At 39.7% G+C, this 19,283-nt stretch overlaps 1 protein-coding gene across 1 annotated transcript; it reads right to left on the bottom strand.

Moving 5' to 3' along the window:
• Positions 1 to 13,540: 13,540 nt before the first annotated feature.
• On the bottom strand, positions 13,541 to 14,125 carry LOC103207020 (interferon omega-2-like). The gene has a single exon (XM_007952550.1). It carries the CDS (start codon positions 14,123 to 14,125, stop codon positions 13,541 to 13,543), a length of 585 nt encoding a protein of 194 aa, XP_007950741.1.
• Positions 14,126 to 19,283: the final 5,158 nt, after the last annotated feature.

The raw sequence follows: 19,283 nt of genomic DNA, 5'->3' as shown, positions 1-19,283 counted from the left end.
GAAGGAAGGTTGGGCAATCTACTTCCATAGTGATATCACCTCGGAAACCCAAGGAGGGGTCGCTATGAGTAGGGGGCCGACTCGTCAGAATATAACAACAACAACTATATATATGTCATTTTAATAATATATATAAAAGACTGTTAGTGTTTACCAGGGACAGGAGGGAGGAGGAAAAGGGAAGCTTTGTTTGTGGGACATTGAATTTATGATAATGGTGGTGGAATATTTTGGAAAAGGTTTGCAATAATGGTGGCACAACATGAAAAATGTCATCAGTGTCCCTGAGCTCCAAATGTAGAAGTTGTGTTCTTGAATGTCTTGGTGTGTATGTTTTCACCACAATAAAAGGAAAAAATAAAATAATCCCATTATTTTGGTTTCATGTATTTTTCAACTGGTGCAGAAATAGGAGTTGAATTTACATTTTCAGTTTGGCCAACAATAATATGATTCATTAGAGGGTCATGTTCTTTATTTTCTGATTTTCCTTTAGGGATTATTAAATGAGGTAACAGTGTGCTTCCATTGTCTTTCTGTAAACCTCCTAGTATTACAGTTAAAAATTTATTCCTTGGAAGACCCTTCGGACAAAAATTCTCAAAAGGAACAAGCCTGAAGAATGTCTATTTTGATCTTCTCCGTTTATTACTGTTTCGAGATCAAGGAGAAAGTGGTTTAACCAGGAAGGTCTTACTCCAACCTGTACAGCAGTCTTCTGTGCCAAACACGTTTTAGTGTCTGATGGCAGAAACAGGTAGTTTATGTTTTCTGGACATTGATAATATCTCCAGTTTTCTGATTAAACGTGAAATGGACCCTAGCATTCCGGCATAACATAGAGGTTTGCCTTTTCAGGTGCTTTCAATGTCGGAAAATGTCCTTGTTTTCAGGCAGTGGCTCAGAGACAGATCCCAGGTAAGGCAACAGACTGGCTGCAGCCCGGTCTCGTGAGTACAAGCTTGTTTTTCCGCGTCCCAGCTGCTGAAGAAGGAGCTTTTCGGCCGCCTCTCCTGAGACTCTTCTAGGAGAGTGAGCACAGGCCCTCTCCTTTACAGGACTTTCCCCTGTGCTTTATTCTTCACTTTCTGACACAATGCTTTAGAAAACAGGATTTCACAACAGTATCTATTTACTGAGCGGTTTGATGACTAGAAATCGAAGCATGCTGTTACAAATTAAGGTTTCTTTCCAGAGAGAAAGAAATTCAGAGAAAAAGAAGGTTTATGTACAATCGGGACACGAATATTGGAAAATTGCACATTCCAGTCAGCGACAAGAGAATTACTGGAGTCGGAGAGGAAACAGAAAATATACGGCCCTGAAAAAAAATATATATATATAATTTTTTAATTTAATATATTTGATTTCAACATCATTAAAAGTACCTGAGAATATTTTTAAATTGAGAACTTGGTGGTGGTGGTGCGATGGAGTCAGTTCTGAATCATAGCAACCCTGTTTGTACAACAAACAAAACACTGCCCGGTCCTGCACCATCCTCACAATATTTGCTGTGTTTGAGCCCATTGTTGCCTCCACTGTGTCTGTCAATCCATCTTGTTGAGCATCTTCCTCTTTATCACTGACTCTGTACTCTACATAGCATGATGCCCTCCTTAAAGGACTGGTCTTTTCTGATAACATGTCCAAAGCAAGTGATGCAAATGTCTCATCATCCTCGTTCTTAGGAGCATTTTGGCTGTATTTCTTACAAAACAGATTTGTTCATTTTCTTGCAGTCCATGGGATTTTCAATATTCTTCACCAACAGAATAATTCAAGTGTTTCAATTCTTTTTTGGACTTTCTTATTCACTGTCCAGCTTTCACGTGCACAGGAGGCAATTAAAATGACAATGGCTTGGGTCATGCACACCTTAGTTCTCAAAGTGACATCTTTGCTTTTTAACACTTTAAAGAGGTCTTTTACCCCAAATTGACTCAATGCAATATATCATTTCACTTCTTGATTGCTGCTTCCAACTAAATGACATCCTTGACAACTTCAATATATTCTCCATTTATTGAAATCCACATTATTTTAAGCGTTTAATTTCAACCAAAACCAGAGTTTATTTTAATTTCCTGGTTTCAATGGAAGCAAACTCATTCATAATTTTTTTAAATTATTTCGTTTATCATTTTTTCAATAAAAGAATTGCTATGTCTGACAATATCTTATAGTGACCATCTTAAATCATTGAATTAATTTTACCTTACAGGAATGTTTTTTTCACCATAAGATCCACTGTAACCATTATTGTTTTGGGGGGGAAAAAAAACACTTCTGGCCCACTTCCAAAATCGGAAAGATTTCAATAAAGGAAATTCAGGAATCCATTTTAGAAAATCCATTGACAATGCTGGTTTTATGTTATAAATACTGATATCACATGCTACTTAGAATCATTTAATCAAGAGATATATCAGGAACCACTTGGATATCAGGAGCTCTGGTGATGTAGTACCTAAGGATTTGACTGCTAACCAGAAGGCAGGGGGTTCAAACCCACCAGCCACTCCTCAGAAGGATGGTTGGGCCATCTACTTCCACAGTGATACTGCTTTGGAAACCTAAGGATGGGTCACTATGAGTTAGATCCGACTCAAGTTTGGTTTGAGTTTGAGTTTGGTTTTTTTTTTTTTTTTTGGTACTTGTATATCGGATTTTTTAAAAATTGTTATTATTTTTTAAATACACCATTTGTCCAGAAATACCATTTCATGTTCAAATGGGGAAAAGGCTTCATTTAATATTTCATATCTTGCTTTCAAATGTGCAATTATGATGTCTATAACCCCCTGAATTCTAATTGGATATGCTCTCTCCCCATGATAATTGATACTCTCCTCTGGTGATCCAAATATTTCTGATTTCTTCCTTATTTTCAAATTCAAGAATTATATCCCTCTCTTCTACTAAAGTTTTGCATTAGTCAATCATATTTTCAAAGTTATTTTCTCTCATTTGTTTTAAGCAAACACCTACTATTAAGTCTGCGTCTTTATACATAGACATTATTTGTTGGATAGCTTTTCTTTTTCCTCTTCATTCAAAATGTCATCCCAAACAGATAAGTTCATAAAAATAATTCTTCTCTCTTTGCATAAAGATACTTTTCATTTAGCGTAATGAAAGGTTTCATTTTATATTATATACTACTTGCTAAATGTCTTTATGTGCTAAACCCATTAGTTGTCATTGATTTTAATGCCCACCATGAATTCTTAGGTGTCTTGAAAGCAAACATGAGAATAACCCATCTACTGGTTGAGTGCACAAAATATGTATTTCTCCTTAGAATAATACCAAAAATTTGCTATTTTAACTCACAGAGCCAGAATTTTTGTATATTATATTATGATTATGAGCTGAGGAAGATACCTTAATCATATATTGGAAGGCAATAACATTTCCACCCTTGTTCCAATATAAATACCTGGCCAGTAACATCTTGATGTCAATATCATCTTTTCTAATTTATCGATAATTTTATAGGCAGCTCTGGTAGCATAGTGGCTAAGGCACTCGACTGCTAACCAGAAGGCTGGTGGTTCAAACCCACCAGCCACTCCTCGGAAGAAAGATGGAGCAAGCTACTTCCATAGTAATACTGCCTCGGAAACCCAGGGAGGGGTCACTATGAGATGGGTCCAACTTGACGGCACATAACAACAACAACAGCAACAGATCATAACCAAATTTTTCTGTCAATAAAAATTTCTTCCATTGTTAAGACCCCATTTTTAATGCGAACACACCTAATGTGCTGACATATTTATTCATGAGGGCCTAAATCTGTTGTCCATTTAAAAAGTAAAGTATTTTGTAGTTTCTCAATAATATTTCAGATCTCTCGTAACTTCCTAGTAGCATTATAAAGTCAGTTTAATTTTTGTTACAAAAATAAGATACAGATCCCTTTGTGTTATTAGCTACATGCTTAGATCTGTCAATATTATAATAATTTATAAGTTTGAATATCATTCCAGGATTTGAGCTTACAATGCTTTTTTATGATCTTCTAAGTAATAAATTATTTTTTGCATGAAAAGGATCTCATTTCCCATGGATCCACAATCAACACCCATGAAAGCAGCATCAAGAAATCAAACAACATATTGCATTGGGCAAATCCTCTGCAAAAGACCTTTTGAAAGTGTTAAAAAAGAAAAGGTATCACTTTGAAGACTAAAGTTCACCATGATATTTTCAGTCACCTCATTTGCAAGCAAAAGCTGGACAATGAATAAGGAAGACCAAAGAAAAATTGACGCATTTGAATTATGGTGTTGGTGAAGAGTATTGACCATACTCTGGACTGCCAGAGAGTGAACAAATCTGTCTTGGAAGAAGTACAGCTAGAATGCTCGTCAGAAACAATGATGGAGAGACCTCTTCACCTATTTTAGACACGTTATCAGGGGGCCCAGCCCCTGGAGAAACACATGATGCTTTGTAAAGTAGAGGGTCAGCAAAAAAGGAAGACCCTCAGTGAGACGGACTGACACAGTGGCTGAAAGAATGGGCTCAAACACAGCAACAACAGGAAGGATGGTGTAGGACAGGGCAGCGTTTCCTTTGGTTGTACACAGGGTCCCTGTGAGTCAGAGCCAACTCAAAAGCACCTAAAAGCAACAAAAATCACTCAGAAAATTTTCTACCATTATCACTCCTCTGATTTTATCACTTTTTGAAAAAGCACCATCTAGTAAACTATTAGTTTGAAGGGTTTTGTTATAGCAGCACTAGGTAAGTAAGACAACTAGCAGAGCTAACCTAAGGACACTTCCTTTGTGTGCTGCTGCACAATTACAGACAGGACAGTAAATAGCCCCTGTGTGTGTGCACATCCTGTCTGATTGTCTCACCTGGTGTGTGTCTCTGAAGAAAAGCACAGATCTGGTAGCCAGGACCATTTTCTGTGACCCACAGCCAGTCATTCAGCACTTCTAATCCACTTCTGCTCTCTTGATGAGTTGTCTTTGGCCATAGGAGCAGGAGAAAGGTTAGTTTCCTGAGAGTCACCTCCTCTGAGTTTTTCAGACCTAGATTTTCCAAAAATCTCATTACTCATCCCCTTTTGAAATCCAAGTTGTGAGAATCAAATAAAAGGATAAATGTGCCATATTATTAAATATGTAACTAAAAGGAGACATTAATCTTTCCAGGCTTTGCTTGCTGTGTAAGTGTGAATATCTCTGTAAGGCAAAAGGTTGCTTCTTTAGGCCCTGGGTCTGGCAGGACAGGGAAGGTTCCAGAGGTGGAAATGGTACAAGTCCTGTGGCTCTTTTCTCTATTTATTTCCTGAGTATTCTTCCTTTTGGGTGACTTCACTTCTTTATGGCTCGTCTTTTTCAGAAATAACTTCATTAAGCTCTTTCATGGCATTGAACCAGACTACATGGATGTGGAGGAGAACAAAGAGTCATTTAGAATGTTTGGCATGTGGGTTCCAGTGGACAGAGTAATGATCCACAGTGAGCCCAGGAAAACTGCATTCTTGTCACAAATTACAGCACCTACCTCTCTTTTGGAGTTGGAGTCCATGGGTGGTGCAAAGGGTTAATGCACTCTGCTGCTAACCAAAAGGTTAGAAGTTCACATCCTCCCAGAGGCAACTTGGAAGAAAGCCTAGGGTATCTACTTCTGAAAATCAGCCGGTCCTGATTTTTTCCCCCTGAAAAAACCTGTGGTTTTTTGCAGTTTTCCTCTGATACGCCTGGGGTCTCCATGAGTCTGAATTGACTCAATGGCAAATGGCACTGGTATCTCTGGTGCATGAGCTGTGTGTCCTGGGAGGGAGGAGCTATCTCATGTCTCTATCAATCATGCATACACACAAAAAATAAATAAATAAACAAACAAAATTCAGAGGCCTCCTCAACCCTGATAGTCTCAACCCTTTGCACCAAGACCAAGATCCTACAAAATGTCAAAAAATGGCTGTAAGGCAAGCAACAATGGTTCTTACCCGTAATGTGGGGTACCCATCCTGAAAGCAATCTTGCAGGCATTGTCTTTGTGCTCAAAGACAAACCCCAACTCTATAGTACTACCAATATGGCACCACTATGCTCTACAGTGTTCTTGCCAGTTGTGAACATGAGGAATCTCTGTGTGTGGACATGCATGTATGCATGCCTGCACACATTTGCATGTTTGGTGGGGATGGGTGGGGAGAATCATGATTAGTGATGATAGAAATATTCCTATTCCTTCCCACTAGCTAGGTTTTTGTTTCCAGTCTTCACTGCTTTCCATCCTTTTCCACACTCTCAGCCGCCACATTTGTCCTCACTACCTGCCTCATTTTCCTACAGGTGCTGTGTGCCTACTGAAAAACCATGCCACCATTGAAGGCTATATGATCCTTTGCTCTGCCACGATGTCATCAGACCAGGGACCACATAGATTCTCCATATGAAGGGGTAGCTTCCCTCTTCTAAGGTACTCTCTCAGTGAGTAGAATTAATGAATTCAAAATTTGTGTCAAGACAGTAAACCTCAAAACCACAGCAGATCCTTAGGTAGCAATTGACTTGTTCCTTAGCCCTACCTCATCTATCTTATAATCCACTTCAGCAATATACCCTGAACACTACTCTCCTAAAGCTTGCCCATCTCAGTGTCCTTGGGACAGTGGCTAGTTTTTCTAACATTCAATAAACCAGTGCTTTCTGGATGATGATCTTATTACCCTGAACCTTTCAGAACTGGTCTGTGTTATGGTTGATGGGAGAAGCTCTGGTGGCGTAGTGCCTAAGGCATTTGACTGCTAACCAGAAGGCTGGTGGATCAAACCCACCAGCTACTCCTTGAAAGGAAAGTTGGGCAATCTACTTCTGTAGAGATACTACCTTGGGAACCCAAGGAGGGGTTGCTATGAGTCAAAATGGACTTGATGACAGTGAGATTGATGTTTTAGTATGGTTGATGGGAGATTAAACACATTGACTCAGGCCATGGGTCAGTTTTCATGTTCCTATCTTGGACACACCTCTATTAGAGTGTTTGGAGAGTGAGTTGAGAATTACTTGAATATATGGAGACTTTTCTCAAAAGCCTAATAAAAATATGTTCTCCTTCCACTACCAGGTTGTCTACAGCCTTACACCTGCTCTTGCCTTCCTTTTTGCCTCCTGCTGCCTCTACTTGATAAGCCACAACCTGAGACGGGACTTCTACATTCTTTGTTACTTCGGATCCTGTCACATGAAAAGATAAAAGAGAAAAAGTGGTCAATTGTACACTTTCATTAAGGCTAAGCAAAGAATTTGGAAGTAGTGCTGATCTCCCTAGCCTTAATAAAAAATGGAAGAGGACATGGGGTTGAGTGGAGGCCATTCTTCACCAATATATGCCGAGTCATTGGCATTGCTCCTTACTTATCTAAGCCTAGGATTTCAAGACTTCCAAACTCCAGTTCCACTTTTAGGATGTGGAATTTATTGTCTCTTTCTGTTTCTGGAGACTAAGGAGGAAATTTTTGGCCTCATGAGGACTGTGTAAACTCAAGCTTTCCAACCCAGGGCTGAATGTCATGATGGAAAAGTGGAAGAACTAATAAGTCAGGCCCTAGGCATATTCTGTAGTTGATCTTCTAATTTTTTAAGCCACTGAATATACTGTCTCTTGATTGGTTATTTTGGAGTTTAAGAGTTTTTTCTTTTGTTTATCTATCATAAATTTGTTGTTCAAAGGACAGTATTTAGAAAACGAAAAGAAGGAATCTGAGGTGGTAGTGGGTGTACAGTGCTGCTGTCAAATGCCCTCCCTAACATTTTTCAACTTTGAGAATTCCAAGTCATCTCTTAATGATGGTTGTAGCCAATGTCTTTTTCTCTAATTCTTCATTCCTAGTATATGCTAAATGTCCGCTAAATGCAGAGACAGAAGAATATATTTTCCTCATACAAGGAACAAATATTTTTGGGAAGAATAAATACCACTAAATTTAAGAAACAGAAACTGTCCTCTTTAGAGGATGTGTAATGTGAGAAATCAATGAATTTTCTCTAATTTTATAGAAAAATGACTGAAAGAAATGTTGTTGGAAGTAAGGGATGGACTTTTCCAGCTTTCTATCTCCTGAGGAACACATCCCAGGTACAGAAATTGGAGCAACTATAAGGATGACCTTGTATCCTTGATCCTGACTCTCAGGGTTTGTTTGGGGACATAGTCCCCTGTGTAGATTAGAATGGAAATTGTTTTGTCCCTTTTGCCTTTTCAGTTTATGAAAGCACTGAAGGAAATGCCTCATTTTGGTTTTGAACTTATTCTTTGTTGAAGCCTGTTGCTGGACATGCTGCTCCTTGTACCCGGGTGATTCTGTTCATTGCCTCTCCTGAGCAGGAGGATTCTTCTCCCTGGGCTAGATGGTCTCCATTTCCACATCCTCTATTTTGTCCTCTCCTGCTAAGGGTCTCCTAAAGTCTTGTCTCTGTTTTTGCTTGTGGATTTGTCACTCATTGGCTATCATCCCCAGTCTAAGGACCTCGCAAGTCAATGGGCAGATTAGAGGAGGATCCTCTCATGGCCAAGTGGCCTTCTTCAGTCATGGGTGAGGGTGCCAGAAAAGAGCTATCCAGGCAGAGACTAAATATTTTGTAATTACGTCTTTTCCCTTCCATTCTGGAGCCATTTCTCCAAAGAACTTTCCTGGCTTGGTTATAGAATAAGCTCTTGAAACATGGGTAGGTGAGGAGTAAAAGGCAGACTGGGGAAGAGATCAGGATTAGATCTCAGTTGTGTTTAAATGTTTTTATTCAAGTACTTCAAAGAGAGGGCCCTACCTCTAGTGAGTTCTAAAATCTTTCCAGGGGCTTAATGAAGATCCAGAGTTCTCTATCTGGATAATATGCCTGACACAATGAGGGAGCCACACTTGTACTTTTTAAGTGGACATGGGACTTCCCAGAATGGAGCAATGTAAAATGCTCTGGGGCAACAGTCCCCAGAGTTCTAATCTTTCCCCATCTTCTTGCCCAAGTATTTTCAGGATACCTTCAATCTAAGTTCCCCCTGGGCTTTTTGATAATATGTCTATGTGTGACCAACCAAGCCACATTTTTTCTCTTTCTCAGAATGACCCCATGTAAACCTGCCCTGTAAATGGAGCCTGGATAGGTGCCTTTATAAGAAACAATAGGTTAAAAACGTATCTTGAGGATACATTCTTTGTTGAAGCCTGTTGCTAGACCTGCTGCTCCTTGTACCCGGGTGATTCTGTTCATTGCCTCCCTGGGCTAGATGGTCTCCATTTCTGAATGCTCTATTTTTTTCCTCTCCTGCTAAGGGTCTCCTAAAGTCTTGTCTCTCAATGGAGAGACAATGGAGATAGATCAGCCTGGCAGACCTGAGAAAATGTCACATTTCCTTACACCTCTGACTTCATGATACTCCTTTTATACTTACAAAGACTTCCTTTCATATTATTTTGCCTGTGGTTCTCCATTTCCTGTCAACTCCACGCTGCCCTGGGCTCCTGGACTTTCATAGGACAATCTGCAAGGATGGATTTCTGAAATAAGGGGATGAATCACATTTTCTAAAAAGAAAGTAGGTCTAGTGCCACATTTGCACATTTCAAGTGAGCTCTCAAAACTGGGAGTACAGCACCCTGGGTTATATCAGATGAAGGTAGGGACAGAGATCATGTAGGAGGCTAATAGAATGTTCCTTTGGGAATAGACTCAAGATTAGGCTCCGAATGCCCAGGAATTAGGATTCAAGTTCAAAGGGTCAATGACAGGAATAATAAGGGTCACATATGGATAGAGCTATGTCATTGTAAAGTAATTTCATATACATGACTCCATGTGATCACCACAACAATTTCATGAGGTTTGTAGGCCACATGAACCTTCAAATGAGGAATCTGACATTTAGGGAGTAAATGACTTGTCTAAGGCAGTACACAAAAGTTTTGCCCCAAAACAACCGAGAATTTTCAACTCTGGTAGTGCTGTGGTTAAAGCATTGGACTGCTAACCAATAAGTTGGCAGTTTGAACTCACCAGCTGCCCCATGGGAAAAAGATGAGGCATTTTACTTCTGTAGAGATTTAAAGCCTACGAAACCCTATGGAGCAGTTTTACTCTGTCCTAAAGGGTTCCTATGAATCAGAGTTGTCTCAATGGCTACCTCTCACACTGTCACCTAGAAGGTAAAAGCCATTAATCAGCCACCATATTCTTTATTTTCCATGGTGGGACAGAGCATAGACAAGGGGAAGTCTCCCAGGTTCTGATTTCCTTTCTTCCTTCCTATGAGTCCCCTCTGAGAGTACTGTTTTCTGAGGAAGACTGACTCTGGGAAGTGACTTCATCACCAGTTATGGACCTGGACATTATTGGAAGGAGAAATTAAGTTTAAACCTGGGAGAGCCCAGGACTGAATAACAGAAACTCACCTTTTAAATTCTTCTTCTTGCCTGTGCATTGATTGTGAAAACTAACTAAGAGGAGGAGAGAGCGAGTTAGTGAGGTAGTGAGTTATTCAGGATGTGTTTCTTGCTCTCCATATTCTAATGGAGTAGTAGACATTACTCAATGGACAATGTGACTCTGTATGTAGACTTAACTGAAATCTCTATTGCTTCCATGTTAATTATTTTTAAAGATCAGTATACTGCTGGTACCTCTGTGTCAAATTCAAATAAAGAATTGTTTTGTGCATTTGGTTCTCTGTGCTTTGTTCAGTGGACCTCTACTGAAAAGGGGCACAGATTCTCTTATCTTCAGGTACATCTAGGCTCCATTCTATCGGATTCCGCTTCCTGGGTCAGATAGGGCAGTGTCTGACCCAAGTCTTTCAGAAACTCAGCATTGCTCTCCATGTCCACCTGACAGAACTGAGAAACGTGGCCCAAGGACATTGATCTGGGAAGACAGCTGGTAAATGAGTGTTGAGGGCCTGTCTCCTTTGGTGGCCAGAACTCTCTTAAGCTAGTCCATGGGTCTAAATCAAACTTTTAGATTTTACCCTGGAACCCCCACCACACCTAAGGATATTTCTGTAAGTTTTGCATATAAACCCTAGTCCTCATTCTTCTCCTTGTTCTACCCCACCTATTGTCATAGACATAGTTCAAATCTCTACAGAGAGTCACTATTCTTGATATGTCTCCATTCTTACAAATGGTTTAATAAAGTGGGAATAGGATAAAGAGAAGCAAGATTAAATCTCTTTTGTGCACTGGACTTTGGATTTTCTTATCTGCTTGAGGTCTATGTTTTTCTTAACCATTGATAGCCACCACTGAATGCAGTAACATGAAAGACAACTCCAACTACATACAAACAGGAGTGAAACCATTGCCCCAGGGCTCACTAAAACACAGATTCCATGAAGCCGAGTTATCCATCATCTAAAGCACATTGCTCCGTAGGGAACCTCACAAAAGAGAATGTGTCCTTCAGCTGACTTCCAGGCCAACATCATAACATTTATAGAATAATCACAAAGGAATCTTGACTGGTGGGTATAGGAGGGAAGAAGAAGATGAACTAAATGTCCCTACACTGTGATCCAGACTAGGGGATCAACACGTTTCATGGCCACTGGATCCTCTTTGCTTGACATTCCTACTTTCCAATAACCTTCGAGCATGATATATATACACAAACCACACACATGTAGTTGATTCCTGTTATTTGAAGTAGTTGTGTTCAATAAAGTCACCATAAACACTGATTTAGAGAATTTTTCGTTGTTGTTATGTGCCGTCGAGTCGGACCCGATTCATAGCGACCCCTCCTTGGGTTTCCGAGGCAGTATCACTACGGAAGTAGGATTGCCCAACCTTCCTTCCGAGGAGTGGCTGGTGGGTTTGAACCTCCAGACTTCCGATTAGCAGTCAAGTGCCTTAGGCACTATGCTACCAGAGCTCCAATTTAGAGAATACAGAATCATTATTCCTAAGGGAAATACAGAATTAAATTTCCATGAACATCTGGTCACAATATTTTCATCAGCTGATCAATTTACAACCTTGTTTTATGTGCATTTCTGTTTAAAGGCATATAATATATGTGTTGGTTATGTTTGTGTGTCAACTTGGCTGGGCCTGGTTGAGTGGCTGGGCAGCTGGTGGTAGTTACTCCCCATTATGAGACTGGCAATCAGCTCCATGGTGGGATTTACCACCAGCAGCTGAGTACCTGCCTTTGGGATGTGGTCTGCTTCCTGTATATAAGGAGAAGCTTTGAGAATGATCTCTGTCCTATGGCACGCTTGGACCCTGCATGTAGTTGTGTCGTTGCTCATCAGCCTGCTATGCTCTGCTGACCTTGGGACTTGCGATGGACTTAAGTTAATGGCCTGCCATGTGGTTTGGTAACATCAGGACTGTGCCTTTTTCCTTGTCAACCTTGGCACTTCTCAGCATCAGCATCAGCAGCCAGCAGCTGTCTGAGTGAAGAAATGCCTCTAGCTCCAGTGGGCCGGGAGCAGGTGGCAGAGCTCGACCCCAAGGTTGAGGAGCTTTCACCCAGCCCCTAGAGCCTGGCACTTTGAACTTGGACTTAAAGCCTCCAAATTGTAAGAATAAACTCCTATTTGTTAAGGCTGTCCCATTTGTGGTATATTTCTTGTCAGAGCAGCACTAGGTAAACAGAACAATATATGTTGTTGATTCATTAATATTAAATTCACAGCCAGAACCTCTATAATTTACATCTGAGCATAACCTTTCAACACATGTACTTCCTTATAAGTTTCATAATCTGCCAGATACTCAACTTGTACATATGATGTGAATGAAATGAATGAATGCATAAATAAATTTTACTCCAGTCTTCAATTTGGTTAACAAAGCATTGCTTTTGTTTTTAAAAGTAATCAAATTCCATTAGTATTCTTTGTGAATTATTTAATAAATAAAAAAATTTAAGAAAAAGGAAAGGTGTTGCTTTTTGGTAAGTTGTAGTCAATGTCATGAGACAAAGTGTATGTGAACAGCTATATGGAAAGTGAATTTGCTCTGTAAATTTTCACCCAAATCACAACTTAAAAAAAAAGGGGGGGGGGACAAACAGACCCAAAACAACTCACTGCCATCAAATCAATTCTGACTCATAGAGACCACCATTAAGTTTGCAAGGCTGTAAATCGTTATGGAAGAAGCTTACCTCATCTTTCTTTTGCAGAGCAGCTAGGGTATTGAACCCTAACCCTTACTGAGTTAGCAGTAAAATGCCTTATCCACTATACCACCAGAATTCCTGTGGAAATGGGAAATCTTCATTAAGAAAATCTTAATACAATGTAAATGTAAAAAATTAGTAATTTATTAAATATAAAATTAAATATTATAAATATGAGAATGAATCAATAAACATAAATAAATAACAAAGTCCAACAGTTTTCTCCTAGGAACTGATCCCTGCAGGTATTATTTAACATATACATGTTGAATTCTACAGACAGATTAATCCCTGAGTTCAATAAATTCAGTGACAAAAGCAGATAGATACAAGAGTCTTTGAAATGTCTTTGCAGGTGTGTTATGCATATCAGATTGAGAGTCAAGTCAAGATGAACCCAGATCTCCATCCCTCCTTAACTTTTCTTGCAAGTCTGCTGACAAAGAGAAGATTCTCCTGATTTCCCCTCTGACAACTTCCCAGGCACAGTCATTGTATTTCTTCTCTTTCAGATAGAGATGGAGTCCATAGAAGTACCTCTTCACAGCCAGTGGAGGGCCCTCAACTGCCAGGACAGATTCTTCCTCTCCCATTGCCTGTAGCAAGCAGTTCTCCAGGTCTTCTATCTGTCGATGGAGTCCGTTGTGGAGTTGGTTCAGGAGGGTCATGTTCCAAGCAGCAGAGGCACCCTCTGTGTGGAAGAGGTTGGAGATCTGCTGGAGTATCTCCTGGAGGACAGAGATGGCCTGGGCCTTGTTCTGTGGGCTGCCATCCACCACCTCCTGGGGGAATCGGAAGTCCTTTCTGTCATCCAGACAGAAAGAAGGGGAGAGTCCCCTCATTTGAGCCAGGAGCACAAAGGTCTTCTTACTAGCCACCATGTGGTTGGGAGGCAGATCACAGCCCAGAGATGGAACAGGGCCATAGGTGAACACCACCAGGACGGTCAGTAGAGAGAGTGGGAGGGCCATGGGGAGAAGTGAGGATGCTGCTGGGCTGACTGAGCTGGTTGTCAGGTTGAACCTTGGACCCCAGGTTCTCTGAAGACATTCTTTCTATCATGGCTTTTAAATAGTGATGAGAATACTTTCATTTTCTGAACATTCCTCTAAACGTTTACTTCCATTTTTTGGTTTCATTTACATACTCCTCATATGGCCTGAGAAGATGCCATCAATTTAAACACTTATTTTTGCCACAAAGTTTAATTTTCCCAGTAAACTTCAGATGTAAAATCCAAACAGATGTTTATCAATGAAATGGGAAACAACTTTATCCTTAAGTCAGAAGTGTATGTATGTATGTATACATATACCGATACTTATTTATGTATACGTTCCTCATTGTGCTAGGAACAAACAGTTAGCTCTGAGTTCCATTTTTACCCTCCTTATTTTATATAAGAAGTCAGGATGCTTTAGCCCTATGGATTTTTATATTCATTTAAGTGTCTTCCACATGATCTGTGGCAAAAAAGCTCTTTGGAACCAAGTACTAGGTTTCGTTCTGTGTTTTATTCATGGCAGAAACTATTGATTATTAGTGATTAAGCTACTCCGACTTTCTATTCCTTCTAGAATACATTCTTGTAGGTCCATGTGGTTTTCTACCTTCGGATCTCAAGATTTGGATTATAATACCCATTGTCTTTTCTTTACACACACCATTGTTTTACTTCATATCTAGTGTTCTCCTCTGACTGTGCCAATACCCATACAGGAGTCCTTTGTCTTTTCAGATGCTTAGGAGTGTGGGGTTTCTAATTCCAAGACAATTTTATTTTTAGCCATTTTCCAGAACTACCTCACTCACAAAGCAGTTAACACTCTCTACTTTAGAGACAGAGTGTCCTGAAGTGTAACTCTCCAGGATTCCACCTCTGTGGGCCACTCATCACATCCAGATGACTTTATAACTGCTTTACTGGGGAAGGGTTTGTTCCTTTGTTATCAAAGTCATTTAATCCCTCAGAATCCTCATCTGTGTGTAAAGAACCCTAAATCTCAGTGGTGACCTCCTTCTCTTTTCTTATCCATGTGTCAGGTATCCAATATGTCCACAGCCTTCAGATGCTGGTAGCAATTTTTGTTCTTATCTCCGTAAGTAGAGGAATTCTTTAATTGTAAGCATTTTACCTTTAGACTATTACATTTTATTTTGCTAAGTACAGTTTCTATTTTTCTATTCTTTTACTTAAACTATTGAACACAAGTTTTGCTCAAATTTTATGAGCTGGACACAGGGAATTCAATACTCATTTTGTCTCGTAGCAGAACCTTATATAAAAGAATCTAGTGGCCTTCAGCTGTGGGTCTGCTCAGTGCGATTACTTGGGCTTCTTTCTTAGTCCACCTCTATTTCACTCTGAGAGTTCATGGCCATGAGGCCCAGGTTAATATGTCAGGGAGAAATAACCTTCTCTCCTTGACTAATCTTTTATTTATTTTATTTAAAAAAAATTTTTTTTAACTTCTTAAGTAGAGTTTGTCTTTCTGCTCCTGCATCTCTTTCTATTTCATCTTGAGGTTAATAAAAACGAAAGGAAGTAAAAGACAAATGGGCTGTACCATTATTATCTAATTTTCAAGGCATTAGATTTTTGTTTCTCATTACAACATTCCTGGAAAGCAAGTTGATAGCTTTTGTGGGCAAAAGAAAACAACTCTTAAGTCTGAATGTCATGAAAGTGAGAGAAAGGAAGTGGTTCTTTAGCAGACAAAAGAACAAATATGTAACTTAGCAAAATGTAATGCAGCAACATCTAGAACTAAGGACCATGACAAAGGAGAAGAATGAAGGGCAGTATTGAAGTAAACAAAGGCAGCAAAATGGCTGTTTCTGCCACAGGCTCAAATGGACCAGCTGACAGTCTTCAGTTTTGCAAGACCAGTATTTGACTTTTGTTTCATTTAATAAAGATGTGATCAGCTCTTAGGAGAGCAACATGTCACACCAGCTACCTCACAATAGACTAACAACCAGAACCCCAGTTGCTAGAACACATATCCTCTCTGGCAGGTTAATGGATATTAGCCTGTCCAAGAGATCACTAAAAAGATGAGAAAAGAAGAGAAGACCAAAGGGATGACCGAAGAGACTCTGAAACTTGCCCTTGAGCAGAGAGTTGCTAAAGCAAATGGAAGAAATGACAAGATAAAAAAAATATGAGCTGAACCAAAGATTTCAAAGTGCAGCTCAAGAAGACAAAGCCAATTACTATAATGAAATGTGCAAAGACTTGGAATTAGGAAACCAAAAGGAAAGAACAAGCTCAGCATTTCTCAAACTGAAAGAATTGAAAAAAAAAAAAAAATTAAGCCTCGAGTTGCAATATTGAAAGATTCTATGGGCAAAATGTTGAATGATGCAGGAAACATCAAAAGAAGATGGAAGGAATACACAGATTGACTGTACTGAAAAGAACTGGTTGATCTTCATCCATTTCAGGAGGTGGCATATGATCTAGAACCAATGGTATTGAAGGAGGAAGTCAAAGCTGCAATGAAGGAATTGGCGAAGAACAAGGCTCTGGGAATTGATGGAATACCCATTGAGATATTTCAAAAAACAGATGCTGCATTGGAGACACTCACTTGGTTATGCCAAGAGATTTGGAAGACAGCTACCAGGCCAGCTGACTAGAAGAGATCCATATTTGTACCCATTCCAAAGAAAGATGATCACACAGAATGTGGAAATTATTGAACACTATCATTAATATCACACACAAGTAAGATCTTATTGAAGATAATTCAAAAACGGTTGCAGCAGTATATTGACAGAGAACTTCCAGAGATGCAAGCTGGATTCAGAAGAGGACATGGAACAAGGAATATCATAGCTCTTATCAGATGAATCTTGGCACAAGGCAGAGAATACCAGAAAGATGTTTACTTGTGTTTTATTGACTATGCAAAGGCATTTGATTATGCGGATCAGGACAAATTATGGATAACATTGAGAAGAATGGGAATTCCCAACACTTGATTGTACTCATGGGGAACCTGTACATTGACCAGGAGGCTGTCGTTTGAACGGAACAAGAGGACACTATATGGTTTAAAATCAAGAAAGGAGTGTGTCAGGGTTGTATCCTTTCCCCATACTTATTCAATCTACATGCTGAGCAAATAATCCGAGAAGCTGGACTATATGAAGAAAAATGTGGCATCAGGATTGGAGGAAGAATCGTTAACAATCTGAGATGTGCTGATGATACAACTTTGCTTGCTGAAAGTGAGGATGACTTGAGGCACTTATTGATGAAGATTGAAGAATACAGTCTGTAGTATGGATTACATCTCAATATAAAGAAAACAAAAATCCTCAGAACTGGACCAATAAGCAGCATCATGATAAATAGAGAAAAGATTGAGGTTGTCAAAGAATTCACATTGCTTGGTTCTACAGTCGATGTCAATGGAAGCAGCAGTCAGGACATTAGACGACAAGTAGCACTGAGAAGGTCAGCCATGGAGGAAATCTTTCAAGTGCTGAGGAGCAAGAATATCTCCTTGAGGATTAAGGTGTGCTTGACTCAATCCATGATATTTCCAATTGCCTCGTATGCATGTGAGAGCTGGACAATAAATAAAGAAGACCAAAGAAGAGTTGATGCTTTTGAGTTGTTCTGGCGAAGAATGCTGAAAGCACCATGGACTGCTAAAAGAACTAATAGATCTGTCCTGGAGGAAGGGCAGCCAAAATGCTCCTTAGAAGCAAGAATGGCCAGACTTCATCTCACCTACTTTGGTCATGTTGTCAGAGGGGACCGACCATTCTCTGGAGAAGGATGTCATGTTTGGTAAGGTAGAGGGTCGACGAAAGAGGGGAAGGCCTCCAACGAGATGGATTGACACGGTGGCAGCAAAAATGGGCTCAAGTATAGCAAGGATCATGGAGCTGGCGTGGGATTGGGCGGTGTTTCATTCTGCAGTGCATGGGGTTGCTATGAGTCGGAAATGACTCGACAGCACCTAACAACAACAACAACCCTACCTAGTTAATAAATCCATTCTGCCAATAGAAAGATTATTCTGAGAAACATAGAGTGAAAGGAAAGGGCATTGGATGGTCCTCAGGGATTCTGCTCTTTATTCTGAATAATAATATTGACACATGATAACACAAATGTTATTGCATGCTAACTGTGGATGAACTATTGTTCTAAAATATTTAAAAAATACAATTTAATTCTGTCAACAACCTATAAGAATTACACCTTCCATAAAACTTTCAGCAACCCTGGTGGTGCAATGTTAAGTGCTCAGCTGCTAACCATAGGTCAGTGGTGTGAACACACCAGAGGATCCATGGGAAAAAAGACCTGGTGACCTGGTCCCACAAAGATTACAGCCTAGGAAACCCTGTGAGGCAGTTCTACTCTGTCATATAGGGTTTCTGTCAGAAGTGACTCAACAGTGTACACTAAAGCAATTACAACCCAAAACTTTTTGGAGAGAAACATAAATCTGGTGGAATGAACTGATTTCAAACATATCAAAGATCCAAGGTAAAACCTTAGGAAGAGTTAAGATGATAGCTTGTCCAAAAAAGTCCATTGAAGGAAGTGAAAAAAATGGAAATGGGATTTATGAATGAACAAGAGACTAGGGTATTAAGTCAATATCATAGGGAGCGTGAGATGACACATAATTCTGAGTTACCAGAAATGCCAAAGGGCTCCTGTCTATATTTTTGTAAGACTACAGGAGCTCTGGTCCCTTAGTGCCTAAGGCATTTGACTGCTAACCAGAAGGCTGGCTGTTCAAACCCACCAGCCACTCCTTGGAAGGAAGATTGGGCAATCTACTTCTGTAGTGATACCACCTTGGAAACCCATGGAGGAATTGCTATGAGTTGGATCTGACTCCACAGCAGTGTGTTCTATTATAGGGCATGTGGTAGTATGAGTGAATTTAACTGACTGACTTTAAGTGTGAAAGGAAAATAGGCAAAATACCTTTTAAATAGTTATAAAGGAATACATTTTTGGATGTTAAAAAATTATCTAGAAGTTAATGAGTGGCTGAAACATCAGGGTGAGTTTCTCTAATGTAGCAATTTTTCTTTAACTCTCTTCACTCTCTTAAAACAAAAAAGTTAATGAGTCATTTCATTAATGAAATA

The sequence above is a fragment of the Orycteropus afer genome, unplaced genomic scaffold (assembly GCF_000298275.1).
Source record: "Orycteropus afer afer isolate SDZICR_OR568_19922 unplaced genomic scaffold, OryAfe1.0 scaffold00345, whole genome shotgun sequence".
Lineage (NCBI taxonomy): Eukaryota > Metazoa > Chordata > Mammalia > Tubulidentata > Orycteropodidae > Orycteropus > Orycteropus afer.
The sequence above is the reverse complement of the archived record's forward strand: the minus strand, read 5'-3'. Positions and strand labels throughout refer to the sequence as shown.